At 50.1% G+C, this 14233-nt stretch overlaps 1 protein-coding gene across 1 annotated transcript in view; it reads left to right on the plus strand.

Annotated features, from left to right (window-relative positions):
- Positions 1-5222, plus strand: part of LOC127585964 (uncharacterized) — a 43488-nt gene extending 38266 nt beyond the window's left edge. Inside the window, exons 9-12 of the mRNA XM_052043719.1 lie at positions 1453-1698; positions 2191-2466; positions 4614-4726; positions 4812-5222. Of these exons, the coding sequence (XP_051899679.1) occupies positions 1453-1698; positions 2191-2466; positions 4614-4690 (599 nt within the window). The 3' untranslated portion in view covers positions 4691-4726; positions 4812-5222. The remainder of the gene's footprint in view (positions 1-1452; positions 1699-2190; positions 2467-4613; positions 4727-4811) is intronic.
- Positions 5223-14233: the final 9011 nt, after the last annotated feature.

Here is a 14233-nt window from a genome sequence, read left to right on the forward strand (position 1 = left end):
TAACGACGCTTGTGCAAACTTGAGAGAGAAAAAAAGGTCTGAGGTAGGGTTAAAGCTTTTCCGGTGGGTTCAAGACCCTGATGGCAGTGGGGGAGAAGCTGTTGTTGAACCTTGAGGTGTGGGGTCATAGGGCTCCTGTACCTCCTGCCTGATGGCAGCATCGAGAAGAGGGCACGGCCCGGATGGTGGCCGTCCCTTGATGATGGATGTCGCCTTCCTCAGACATCGCCTCCTGCAGATGTCCTCGATGGTGGGGAGAGCAGTACCCATGATGGAACTGGCTGAATCCACCGGTCTCTGTAGCCCCTTGCATTCCTGTGCATTGGAGTGCCCACACCAGGCTGTGATGTAACCAGTCAGGATGCTTTCCATCTGCACGTTTGCAGAAGTTTGTGGAGTCTTTAATGACATGCCGAATCTGTTTAAATTTCTAAGAAAGTAGAGACGCTGGTCTACCTCCTGCTACACACCCTGATGCACACTAGACAGTCCCTCAACATGAGCCTTGCCCTATACCACGCACTGATACACACTGTACACAATCCCCCATCATGAATATTCCTCTGTGCCACACACTTATGCTGACTGTACACAGTTCCTCCCCTTGATTATTGATCCTGTGTTCTGTACCACACACTGACGCATGTTTGTACACAGTACACTGTCACCCCATGCTCTTTGCCGTGACTGTACACAGTTCCTCACTGTGGCCCACTGCTCTGTGCGCCTCTAAATTGGTAATTTGGTTTATCATTGTCACATGTACCGAGGTACAGTGAAAAACTTTGTTTTGCATGCCATCCACACAGATCATTTCATCACAACAGTGTGGTGCAAGGGAAAACAATAACAGAATGCAGAATAACGTGTTACAGTTACAGAGAAAGTGCAGGGCAAGCAGACAATAAGGTGCAAGGTCACGACGAGGTAGATTGTAAATTCAACAGTCCACCTTATCGTACTAGGCGACCGTTCCATCATTTTATGACAGTGGGATAGAAGCTGTCCTTTAGCCTGATGGTATGTGCTTTCAGGCTTTTGTATTTTCTGCCCAATGGGAGGAGGGAAGAAAGAACGTACGGGGTGAGTGGGATCTCAGATTATGTTGGCTACTTTACCGAGGCAGCGAGAAGTATAGACAGAGTCCACGGAGGGGAGGCTGGTTTTCATGATGTGCTGAGCTGTGTCCACACTCTCTGCAGTTTCTTGCAGTCTTAGGCAGAGAAGTTGCCGTACCAAGCCGTGATGCATCCAGATAGGAGGCTTTCTATGGTGCATCAATAAAAGTTGGTGAGGGTCAAAGGGGACATGCCAAATTTCTTTAGCCTCCTGAGGAAGTAGTGCAGTACGCTAGCATTTACATCTTTAGCAGGACATTATCTAGATGGGTCTGAGTTTAGACATTGGAAACTTCAGCCATTAATGAAGATTAATGTGTTGGTCCTTTTTCAGACATCAGCTATATCCAGGGGCTCTTGGGCTGCATAAAATCTGAAAATACGTTCAATACATTTGTAAGGGTTGGCATTCGAGATTTTGGAAACATCACATGTGATCTCACCATTGGGAAGTGTACTGCCACAGGTGTCCCAGCAATTCTGAACGATCAACTTCAGCAAATTTATTTCACCGACAATGCAATAGTTCGTGTGGTGGATGGTAGCTGCAAACAGTTTTTGCAGAGAGCTCTTCAGCTTGGTAAAGAGGCACTCGAAAGACAAGGCAAGTGGAACATCTCAAACCTCTGCGTGTGACAGTGAGGGAGCTCCCAATCCGAGATGGTCAGGTACCTCCTAATCCGAGACACTTGAGGGATCTCGGTGAGGGACCTCCCGATCCGGGACAGTGAAGAACCTCTGGATCCGGGACAGTGAGCTGAGCCTTAATTTTAGACAACGAGGGCATGGAATTTGAGGATAATATCAATCTGGGACATTGGGTGACCTCTGGATTGGGAACAGTGCCTGTAACCTTGATCTAGCCCTGTCAGATTAATGAACGTAACCTCTGGCTGTAGTCTGCATGGCCTGGGGCTGGTGAGTGTGATTTCAGACTGGATAGTGAGTGTCATGGTGAGGCAGGTCCCAGTCTGAGGCAGTGAGGAGAGTGAGTGTAATCCCAACCATCTGTGACGGTGGGGTAACGTCACTCTGTGTTGAGTTAGTGATGTTATTCACCGTTCTTCCCCAGTTGCTCCAGAGCTTCAGGTGTTAACAAGGAAGCCCACAGCTACTGAAGGCCAGAGTCTCCGGTGCATCATCACTCCCTTCTACCCCCGCGCCATCAACGCCACTTGGCTGAAGAACGGGCAGGTCGTCTCCGAGGGCTACAAGGTGACCGTGCTACCAAACTATAACAACACGTACTGGATGGAGCTCGTCATTGAGCTGCAGGGCAACGATCCGAAGATGTATACCTGTCAGGTCCAGCACAGCAGCCTGTCAGAGACACTGATGCTGAAGGGAGGTAGGTCACTGTATGGTACAAAACTTGCTTCAATCTGCCTGTGGTGGTTCATAGACTCCTACAGCACAGAAGAAGGCCCTTCAGCCTACCCTATTCATGTTGACCTTCTGGTACCCATCTATTCTAACCAGCACTTGGTCTGTAGCTTTCTCTACCTCAGCGATTCAGGTGTTTGTCCCGATAAAATGCTGTGAGAGTCTCTGCCTCCACCACCCCCTCAGGGAGTGAGTTCCCAACTCCCACCACCCCTTGGAGAAACAATTCTTCCGCACATTCCTTCTAAACCTCTTAATCCTCACCTTACACCTACCTCTCGAGCTATAGACACCTCTGCTGTGGGGAAAAGTTTACTGCTGTTAAAGAAAACAAATAAAGCTGAAGCCGCCTGCATACAACTGCAGCACTGGCAGCGTTCTTCCAGCATTGTGTGTTTGTTTCCTATCTACGCCCCTCACAGGTTTATCTAACTCCCTCAGCTCTCCCCTCAGCCTCCTCCCGTCCAAGGAAAACAGACCTAGCCTATCCCTTCTCTCCTAACTGGAACACTCCACCCTGGACAACATCCTGGTGAATCTCCTCTGCACCCTTTCCAGCACAGTCACATCCTTTCTATCCTCTGGTGACCACAACTGTACACAACACTCTGGATGTGGCCTCCCCGATGTTTTATAAAGCTGTACCATAACTTGCCAGCTCTTATATTCTCCGTCCTGATTAACGAAGGCCAGCATCCTGTATGTTTTCTTCACCACCCTGTCTACCTCTTTGAGACCTGATCAAGTATCTCCACTCCTCCCTTACACACCTCTGTAAATGTCTTACTTCCAAGAACTTATCCCATGTCCTTTTTGAAAGTTATTATTTACTGGGCTCTTTTGCCAATCGAGTTAAATCTGTTCCCTCTGGTTACCAGTTGTCCTGTCACGGGAAGCAGTTATGAGTTATGTGTCCAAGAGAAAGAACAATTAAGAAGCAAATGGAATTGTGGGGCAAGGCCTGACTGTCAAATGGTCACCGTCTGGCTGATGAGTGACTGATATTCCTAGAGCCATAGAGCACGGAAACAGGCCCTTTGGCCCAACTGGTCCATGCCAACCAAGATGCCCATCTAAGCAAGTCCCATTTACCTGCATTTGGCCCACATTCGTATAAACCTTTCCTATCCATGTACCTCTCCAAATGTTGTCCATGTACCTGTGTCAACTGCTTCCTCTAGCAGCTGGTTCCATATTCTGACCACATTCTGTGAAAAAGTTGCCCCTCGTGTTTCTATTAAATCCCTCCCCTCTCACCTTAAACCCATGCCCTCTCTTTCTTGATTTCCCCCAAACCTGGGAAAAAGACTATGTGTTCACCCTCTCTATGCCCCTGATGATTTTATAAACCTCCATAAGGTCTCGGCTCCTACACTCCAGAGAAAACAGTCCAGCTCTGTGCTGGCTCTCCTTATATCTGAAGCCCTCCATTCCTGGCAACAACCTTGTGAATCTTTTCTGTGCCCTTTCCAGCTTCATGACATCCTTCCTTCCTTCCTCCCTTGAGATCCTTAAGATGACCATTCATTCTCCTACACTCCAATGAATAAGACGTCACCCACTCTGGACATTCCAATTATCCTCAGAGACAAAATTACCCAGTCTTTGCAAATCTCCCTGACACCCTCTCCAGTGCCATCTCATCTTTGTATTTCACCAAATGTGGACCATGGACTCTGTTTACACCTCTCGCTGCCTCGGTAAAGCAGCCAACATAATCAAAGATCCCTCCCACCCCGGACATTTTCTCTTCTTCCCCGCTCCCATCAGGCAGAAGATACAAAAGCCTGAAAGCACGTACCACCAGGCTCAAGGACGGCTTCTATCCCACTGTTATAAGACTATTGAATGGTCCCCTAGTACGATCATATGGACTCTTGACCTCAAAATCTACCTTGTTATGGCCTTGCACCTTATTGTCTACCTGTACTGCACCTTCTTATTAACTATGACACTATATTCTGCATTCTGTATCATTTTGCCTTGTACTACCGCAATGCACTGATGTGATGAAATGATCTGTATGGATGGCATGTAAAACAAAGTTTTTCACTGTACCTCCGTGCATGTGACAATAATAAACCAATTTACCAACCTTTACTTGGTGGGCAGGAGTTGGCGAGCCCCGTGGAGCTGGTCCCATGCTGGGACTGATGGCTGTGCTGGCAATGGTCATTGGAGCGGTGTAGAGGAGCAGCAAGGAGGGAGCCAAGGCATCATTGCAGGTAGGTACACACGCAGATCCCTTCACTGACACTGCTCGCCGTGACAGGATTGTACATCCGATCTCTTCTCATTCCTCCTTTCCAGATGAGCGATGGACCTAACTCAAGCCCAGCTCTGAACATGGGGTGGAGCCTCTGTCTGGATTTGTGATGCGTGGTGGCAAACCTCAGCGAGCTTAGTGTTGCCTTCGGTGTGGTAACCGGTTGGATGAATCTTCTGCAGCTTTGCAGCACTCCTGTTTATCAATGTTTTAACATTTTCTCACATCTCACCAGGATTCAGGTTTCAGTGTTGCGGTTGTTAAGAAACGTGATGTGAGATCAGCAAGTGCTATCAGGGGCAGGCACGGTGGTGTAGCAGTTAGCGTAACGCTTTCACAGCACCAGCGACTCTGGTTCGATTCCGGCCGCTGTCTGTAAGGAGTTTATACGTTCTGCCCGTGTCTGCTCGGGTTTCCTCCAGTTGCTCCGGTTTCCTCCCACATTCCAAAGACGTACGGGTTAGGAAGCTGTGGGACACGCTATGTTGGTGCCGGAAGAGCGGCGACACTTGTGGGCTGCCCCACAGAACACTCTATGCAAAAGATGCATTTCACTGTGTGTTTCAATGTACATGTGGCTAATAAAGAAATCTTAACTAATAAATGTTTACTATGATTTCCTGGTGATTTCAGTGTTTGTCAGTCTTTTCAGAAATACAGCTCCTCTGCGTCTTTAACCCTTTCACCCCCGTGGGATGTCCGGGAAGTGTTTTACCGCCCATAAGTCTTGCTACAGTGCAGCCAAGTTGAGAAGTAGGGAAGGGGGTATTCACTCTATTTCCCACATAGAGCAATGAAATAATGACCGGAGGAGGTGGTTCTCAGGTGAGGGGAAACATTGGCCTGAACATGGTGACAGCTCTCCCGCTCTTCAAAAATCATCCTGGGATTTTCTCCATCTCAGAGGCAGAGGGGGCTTTGGTCTAATGTCTCCTCTCAAGCACAGCACCTTCAACAGTGTAGAAATCCCTCTGAACTGCACTCTGATTGTGCAACGTTCCCTCAATACCGACTCTCAGACAATGCAACCCTTGCTCTGCACAGCCCCTCCAAGGGGGCACCCATGCAATGGCGCAACGTTTTCTGCACTGCTCCCTCTGCACTGACGGTGCAGCACTCCAAAGGCACCATGCTTCCGCAGCACTGCACCTCTGACGCTGCAGCGCTCCCTCGGCAATGCTGCTTCTTCAGACGATTCACTTCTGAATGTGAAACAGTCCCATTCCCCCAAAGGTGGAGTCAGGGACCTTCCCTCCAACTGTGTAGTGCTCCCTTGGCAGTGCCCCTCCGTCACAGCAGTGTTCCCTCAGTATGCCGTATTGACTGCTTCCTTGGAATTTCCCTTTGCAGTGGAGCAGTGCCTCAGTATTGCTCTTCCGAACGGTGCAATGTTTCCTCAGTATCACCACTCTGATAGGGCAATGGTATCACCTGACAATGCAGCACTCCCTCACCACTGGCTTCTGCATGTAACACTCCAAGCACTGCGCCCCCAGCAATGCAGCACTCCGGGTGTTGTCCTCTCCCAGTGCATTGATAACACAGCACTGAAGATGCGGTGCATTTCTTTACAAAAAAAAGGGTTACTCCGGGTCACGGAAGAGTTCCGTTCCTGAGAACTGTGTTTGGGAGAGGATCACACAAACAGACGTGACGGGGAACGAGCAGGCGAGGGAAGAGCCGGCCTCTCTGACTCGATGAGTGAGGGAGTCTCCTCAGCGCTCCCAGCTCTGCTTGACCCAGCCCTCGGTTATTGTGGCTCGGAGTGTGGGGTGGGGAGACAAGGTCATGGCAAATGCACCCCACCCCGTTCCCATCCGGCAGAAGATGCCTGCAATCCCGTAGCAGCCGGCAAATCCATTCCCATGCGCACTTCCCAACAGCTGGCACGGTGGCTCAGACCACTAATTCCCGCAACAAAAAACATCTTCTCCGCTTCAGCCGCATCCAACTGCACGGTCAGTCTCCGACCGCACAGGCGAACTCCAAATCACTTGATTCACCGCGCCAACTCACCTGTGAAGCTCCGCTTCACCTGTGAATCAGGGAAGCTCAACTTGTTTCAAAAATTGTTTAAAAATTCATAGGAAAACTTTCCTAAAGTTAAAGTTCATCATGACCTGCGTGGATGAGTGTGAGTGTTCGAGAACATTCCGAGTCTTCCCAAACCAGAAGCCCTGGACGAACCAGGAGATTCGCAGTCTGCTGAGGGCTAGATCTGTGGAGTTCAAGACTGGCGATCCAGAACCCTACAAGAAGTCCAGGTACGACCAACGAAAGGTCATTGTGAGAGTGAGGAGGCAATTCAGTGTGAAGTGCGAGGCGTAATCAGATGCACGACAGCTGTGGCAGGGTTAGCATGACATTACTTCCTATAAGGTAAAACCTAAGAGCATAAATGGCAGTGATGCTTCACTCCCTTATGAATTCAACGCCTTTTATGCACGCTTTGAAAGGGAGAATAGCACTACACCTGTGCGAATCCCCACAGCATCTGGAGACCCTGTGATCTCCGTCTTGGAGGCAGATGTCAGAACATCCTTCAGAGGGTGAACCCTCACAAGACGTCAGGCCCTTACTGTGTACCTGGCCGGGTACTGAAAATCTGCACTGACCAACTGGCTGGAGTGTTCAAGGACATCTTCAACCTCCCACTGCTGCATTCGGAGGTTCCCACCTGCTCCACCAATCATACCAGTAGCCAAGAAGAGCAGGGTGAGCTGCCTCAATGAATATTGCCTGGTAATGGTCACATCCACTGTGATGGAGTGCTTTGAGAGGTTGGTCATGGCTAGAATTAACTCCTGCCTGAGTGAGGACCTGGACCCACTGCAATTTGCCTACCGCCACAACAGGTCCACAGCAGACACAATCTCTCTGGCTCTCCACTCGGCTTTGGAACACCAAGACAACAGAAAAACCTATGTTAGGCTGCTAGTTATCGATTATAGCTTGGCATTCAACACCATCAGCCCATCAGTACTAATCAACAAGTTTCAAATCCTGGGTCTCTGTATCTCCCTCTGCAACTGGATCCTCGACTTCCTTATCAGGAGACCACAGTCAGCGCAGATCGGTAGTAACATCTCCTCCTTGCTGACAATCAACACAGGTGCACCTCAAGGATAAGTGCTTAGCCCACTGCTCAACTCTCTCTGGACTCATGACTGTGTGGCTAGGCAGATGAAAATTTAAGCCTGCCACTAATATTAAGGGTAGAGTTGACACAAAAAAATATTAGTAGCCACTTGTAGCCTGAAGCCTACTTTCTTTGCTGTCATTGAGAATGGTAGTGCTCAGTGCCAAACAAGGTCACCATTGCAAGTTGCTTCATACAGTACCTGTTCCGTTTCAACAACAGGGATAAAAAACATGTTATTGAATGGTGAGAGAATACAGCATTCTGATGTAGAGAGGGATGTGGGTGTCTTAGTGCATGATTCACAAAGATGAGTATGCAGGTATAGAATCCATAAATCCACCTATAAATTCGCCCATGACACCACTGTTGGCAATCTCAGACAACAATGAGAAGATGTACAGGAGTGAGATAGATTGGCTGGTTGAGTGGTGTGGCAACAACAACCTCACTCAACGTTAGCAAGACCAAGGAATTGATTCTGGACTTCAGAAAGGGGAATTTGGGAGAACACACACCAGTCCTCATTGAGGGGTCAGCGGTGGAAAGGGTGAGAGGCTTTAAGTTCCTGAGTGTCAACATCTCAGATGATCTATCTTGGGCCCAGCACATTAATGTCATCATGAAGAAGGCATGCCAGGGGCTCTACTTCATTAGGAGTTTGAGGAGATTCGGTATGTCACCAAAGACTCTTAGAAATTTCTATAGATGTACGGTGGAGAGCATTCTGACTGGTTGCATCACTGCCCAGTATGGAGGCTCCAATGTGCAGGATCCAAAGATGCGGCAAGGGGTTGTAGACTCAGCCAGTTCCATCACGGGCACAACCCTCCCTGCCATTGAGGACATATTAAAGAGGTGATGCCTCAAGAAGGCGGCACCATCATTAAGGACCCTCACCATCCGGGAATTGCTTTCTTCACGTTACTACCATCAGGGAGGAGGTACAGGAGACTGAAGACCCACACTCAACGTTTTAGGAACCACTTCTTCCCCTCCACCATCAGATTTCTGAACGGTCTATGAACCCATGAACACTACCTCGTTATTCCTTTTTTGCACTATTTATTTATTTTTGTAACTTATAGTAGTGTTTATGTCTTGCACTGTACTGCTGCCGCAAAACAACAAATTTCACGACATACGTCAGTGATAATAAACCTGATTCTGATTCTGAATTTGTAAGTAAACTTGTTCATGTGTGTCCCCAGGGAGGAGCTACACACAGTAAGACTTTGATAATCTGATGTTTCAGCACCTGGATCACAGGTAATGTTTGCTTTGCTCCCTGAATGTCACCATTGCCCCGGTTCCCTCACTCGTCTCAAGCTGTGGATAGTGTGGAGGGCTGTCGGAGCTTACAGAGGGATATCGATAGGATGCAGAGCTGGGCGGACAAGTGGCAGATGGAGTTCAATCCGGAGAAGTGTGAGGTGGTACACTTTGGAAGGACAAACTCCAGGGCAGAGTACAGGGTAAACGGCAGGGTACTTGGCAGTGTGGAGGAGCAGAGGGATCTGGGGGTTCATATTCACAGTTCGTTGAAAGTGGCCTCACAGGTGGATAGAGCAGTTAAGAAGGCCAATGGGATGTTGGCTTTCATAAATCGAGGGATTGAGTTTAAGAGCCGCGAGGTTATGATGCAGCTTTACAAAACTCTAGTTAGGCCACGCTTAGAGTACTGTGTTCAGTTTTGGTCGCCTCATTATAGGAAGGATGTGGAGGCGTTGGAGAGGGTGCAGAGGAGATTTACCAGGATGCTGCCTGGATTGGAGAGTATTGAATATGAGGAGAGGCTTAAGGTGCTAGGGTTTTATTCACTGGAAAGGAGGAGGATGAGAGGAGACATGATAGAGGTATATAAAATATTGAGAGGAATAGATAGAGTAGACAGTCAGCGCCTCCTTCCCAGGGCACCGATGCTCAAGACGAGAGGTCATGGCTTTAAGGTTATGGGTGGGAGGTTCAGGGAAGATGTCAGGGGGAGGTTTTTCACCCAAAGAGTGGTTGGTGCATGGAATGCACTGCCTGGGGTGGTGGTGGAGGCAGATACATTGAACAGGTTCAAGAGCTTGTTGGATAGGCATATGGAGGAACGTGAGATAGAGGGATATGCGGGAGGAAGGGGTTAGGTAGTGTGAGGGTGGTCTAATGGACGGCACGACACGGTGGGCCCAAGGGCCTGTTTTGTGCTGTATGGTTCTATGGTTCTATGGTCCCAGGTTTCTGTGTCCCCTTCAAACTCACCAGGGGCCCTAGCTGTTGTGCTCTCCTGAAATTCCCACGCTCCGCTGAAATTTACCAGGGACCCAGTTCCCGGGCTTCGCTGAAATTCACCGAGGCCCCAGTTCCTGTACACCCTTTAAACTTACTGGGGTCACTGGAAATGTACACTGTTGTATAAGATCTGAAAAAAAATGAAAAAGTGCATCAAGGGAATAATAGGATAACATTGACTACTCTGGTAAATGTGACAGTGTGGCACTGCTAAAGTCTGGAGAGCCACACACAAAATGCTGGAGGAAATCCACAGGTCAGGCAGCATCTATGGAGGGAACTAAGTCTTCATCAGGTCTGGAAAGGAAGAGGGAAAAGGCCAGAATGAAAGGTTTGGGAAGCGAGAAGAACACAAACTGGCAGGTGATAGGTGAGTTCAGGCGAGAGGGGAAGGTAGGTGGGTGGGGGAGGGGCGATGAAAGGGGGTGATGTGAGAAGCTGAGAGGTGATGGGGGAAGAGAGAAAGGGCTGAAGAAGAAGGAATCCAGTAGGAGAGGGCAGTGGACCATGGAATAACGGGAATGAGGTGGGGAATAGATGGGCAGGTCATGAGGGCGGGGTAAGGGAAACAGAAGGGATGAAGGGCCCACAGGAATGAGGGAAAACAGAGGGAAGTGCTTACTGGAAGTTAGAGAAATCGATGTTGAGGCCATCAGGTTGGAGACTACCAAGGCAGAATAGAAGGTGTTGTTCCTCCAACCTGCACCTGGCCTCAACGTGGCAGTAGAGGAGGCCCTGGATAGACATTTCAGTACGGGAGTGGGATGTGGAATTGAAGTGGGTGGCCACCGGGAGGTCCTGACTGTTGTGGCGGACGGAGCGAAGGTGCTCGTCAAAGAGGTCACCCAATCCGTGTCGGATCTCACCGATACAGGGGAGGCTGCTCCAGGAGCGCTGGATGCAGTAAATGATACCCTTTGACTCTCAGTTGAAGCACTGCCTCACCTGGAAGGGTCCTGAATGGTGGTGAGGGAGGAGGTGCAGGGACAGGTCTCTGTAATATACCGAAACTTTGAATGAACTCAATGACGGCGTCTCCACAGCACTCAGAGGCAGAGAACTCCAAAGGTTCACCAGCCTCCGAGTGAACAAGTTTCTCCTTCTTTCAGTTCTAAATGACCCACCTCGGCCGGGGAACAAAATCTTTTATACCAGGGTAGTCCACAACCCATTGGTATAAATATTGAGTTTTCTAATTTTAGATAACCCTCTTTCCCCCTCCCCCCCTCACCCTTTGTTTCTGATCCTTTGATCCTCCCATTGTTGTTTCCCTTTCCCGCACACACACACACACACACACACACACACACACACACACACACACACACACACACACACACACACACACACACACACCCAGTCCCCCTTCACCCAGCTTCATCCCCTTCCACTCTCCTGGTTCCATCCACCCACCACACACAGGCTCCCCCGCCCCACCCAATCTGGTTCCATCTGCCATGCACCTCTCCCCTAATGGTTCCTATTCTCATCTCCTTATCCCAATCCAGCAGTGGTAGCGCGTTGTGCGCCTGTTTAATCCCCTCCAGCAGCTGTCTCCGCCTTCACCCTCCCCCACCTCGCTCCATCTGTTTTGCTTCCTTCCCCACCACCGTCCCATCCATCATCCACCTGCCCCTGTCTCTCAAATCCACTCCCGCTCATTCCCCCTTCCCCCCCCCCCCCCGCCACGACCTGGCGCCACCTGCCTATCACCTCCTCACTCCACCAATCGCCTCGGAACCATTTCTCGCCACTCCTCTCTGTACCGACCATCTCCCCCCTACACTCTCAGTCCTGATGCGGCTTCTCGACTCGAAACGTCGACAATTTTTCCCCACGCTCCCCCCCTCCCCCAACAGATGCTGCTCGACACGCTTTGTTCCTCCAGCAGATAGTTTGTTGCTCCAGGTTCCAGCATCTGCAGTCTCTGGTGTGTCCCCACATCTCGCTTGTCAAGCACTCTAAGATTTTGTCTGAGCTCACCTCTCATCCCCTGGCGAGGCCGTGCCAACTCAAGTTCTCCTCATATGGGAGAGCTGCCGGGCCACATCCCAGTCTGGTGAATCTCGACCGCATTCGCTCCGTAGTAAGTCTTCTGAAACTCAGGTAACCCAGCACGCTCAAGACTTTAGCGGTGCCAGATTTTCCAGAGTATTGAATGTTATCCCTATCAGTAAACTGATGGCACTTTTTAAAAGATCTTATACAATAGTATAAACTTCCCAGTGACCCCAGTAAGTTTAAAGGGTGCAGGGGATGCGGGACCCTGGTGAGTTTAGGGGGAGCCCGAGAACTGGGTGAATTGAAGGACGGCACAACATGGTGGGCCGAAGGGCCTGTATTGTGCTGTATTGTTCTATAGTTCTATAGTTTCAGACGACCAAACGAACCGTGGTCCTGGTGAATTTCAGGGGAGCCCGGGAACTGGGTCCCTGGTAAATCTCAGTGGAGCGTGGGGAGAGCATTTAACGACTCGGGGCCCTGGTGGGTTTCAGGGGAACACAGGAACCAGGGACCCCAGTGAGTTTCAGGGGAACGTGGGGGCCGGGGCACCAGTGGAGTCCAGGGAGCGAAGGAAGCATTACCTGTGATCCAGATGCCGTAACATCAGAGTATCAGAGTCTTATAGAGTATTGCCGCTCCCCGGGTTACAAACACCCAAGTCGTGCACACACACCTTCGACCTTACTTACGAATTTTCAACATTACGAAAATTTTCCGATGAATTTTTGAATAATTTGTGAAACGTTAAGCTTCCCTGACTTCAGAGCAGAGCTTCACAGGTGAGTCTGCGAGGTGAACCAGGTGATTTGGAGTTAGCCTGTGCGGTCGGACACTGACCGTGCGTTGGAGGCGGGAATTAGTGGTATGAACCGCGGTGCCAGCTGTTGGGGGAGTGCATGGGGGTGGATTCAGCGGCTGCTGCGGGATTGCAGGCATCTTCTGCTGGGTAGGAATGGGGCATTTGCACGTGCCCATTCCCTATCTCCCCCCTCGTCTACAACGACAATAACCGAGGGCTGGGTCCAACAGAGCTGGGAGAGCTGAGCAGACTCCCTCACTCACTGAGTCAGTGAGGCCGGCTCTTCCCGCGCCTGCTCGTTCCCCCGTCACAGCTGTTTGTGTGACCCTCTCTCACACACCGTTCTCAGGAACAGAACCCTTTCGTGACCCGGGAAAACCGTTCTTTTTTGTAAAGAAATGCACCGGAGGAGGAACAGCAGATTGGGAACGCTGCCTCTTCAGTGCTGCGTTATCAATGCACTGGGAGAGGACAATACCCGGAGTGCTGCATGTTGGAGGGGCAGTGCTTGGAGTGTTTGGAGAGCGCAGTGCTCGGAGAGGCCAGTGGTGAGGGAGTGCTGCATTGTCAGGCCGTAACATTACGTGGCGGTACTGAGGAAACATTGCACCGATCGGAAGAGCAATGCTGAGGCATAGCTCCACTGCAAAGGGAAATTCCAAGGAAGCAGTCAACACGGCATACTGAGGGAACACTGCTGTGACGGAGGGGCAGTGCCAAGGGAGTACTGCACAGTTGGAGGGAAGGTGACTGTCTCCACCTTTGGGGGAATGGGACTGTTTCGCATTCAGAAGTGAATCATCTGAAGAAGCAGCATTGCCGAGGGAGCGCTGCAGCGTCAGATGTGCCGTGCTGGGGAAGCATGGTGCCTTTGGAGTGCTGCACCGTCAGTGCAGAGGGAGCAGTGCAGGAAACGTTTTTCCACTGCGTGGGTGCCCCCTCGGAGGGGCTGCGCCGAGCAAGGGTTGCATTGTCTGAGAGTCGGTATTGAGGGAACGATGAACGATCAGAGTGCAGTTCAAAGGGATTTCTACACTGTTGAAGCTGCTTTGTTTGGGAGGAGACATTAGACCAAAGCCCCCTCTGAGGTGGAGAAAATTCCAGGATAATTTTGAAGAGCGAGAGAGCTGTCACCATGTTCAGGTCAATGTTTCCCCTCACCTGAGAAACACCTCCTGTGGTCATTATTTCATTGCGCGTTGTGGGAGCTTGCTGTGCACAGATTGCATGCCACCTTTCCAACTTCA

The sequence above is a fragment of the Pristis pectinata genome, chromosome 34 (genome assembly GCF_009764475.1).
Source record: "Pristis pectinata isolate sPriPec2 chromosome 34, sPriPec2.1.pri, whole genome shotgun sequence".
NCBI lineage: Eukaryota > Metazoa > Chordata > Chondrichthyes > Rhinopristiformes > Pristidae > Pristis > Pristis pectinata.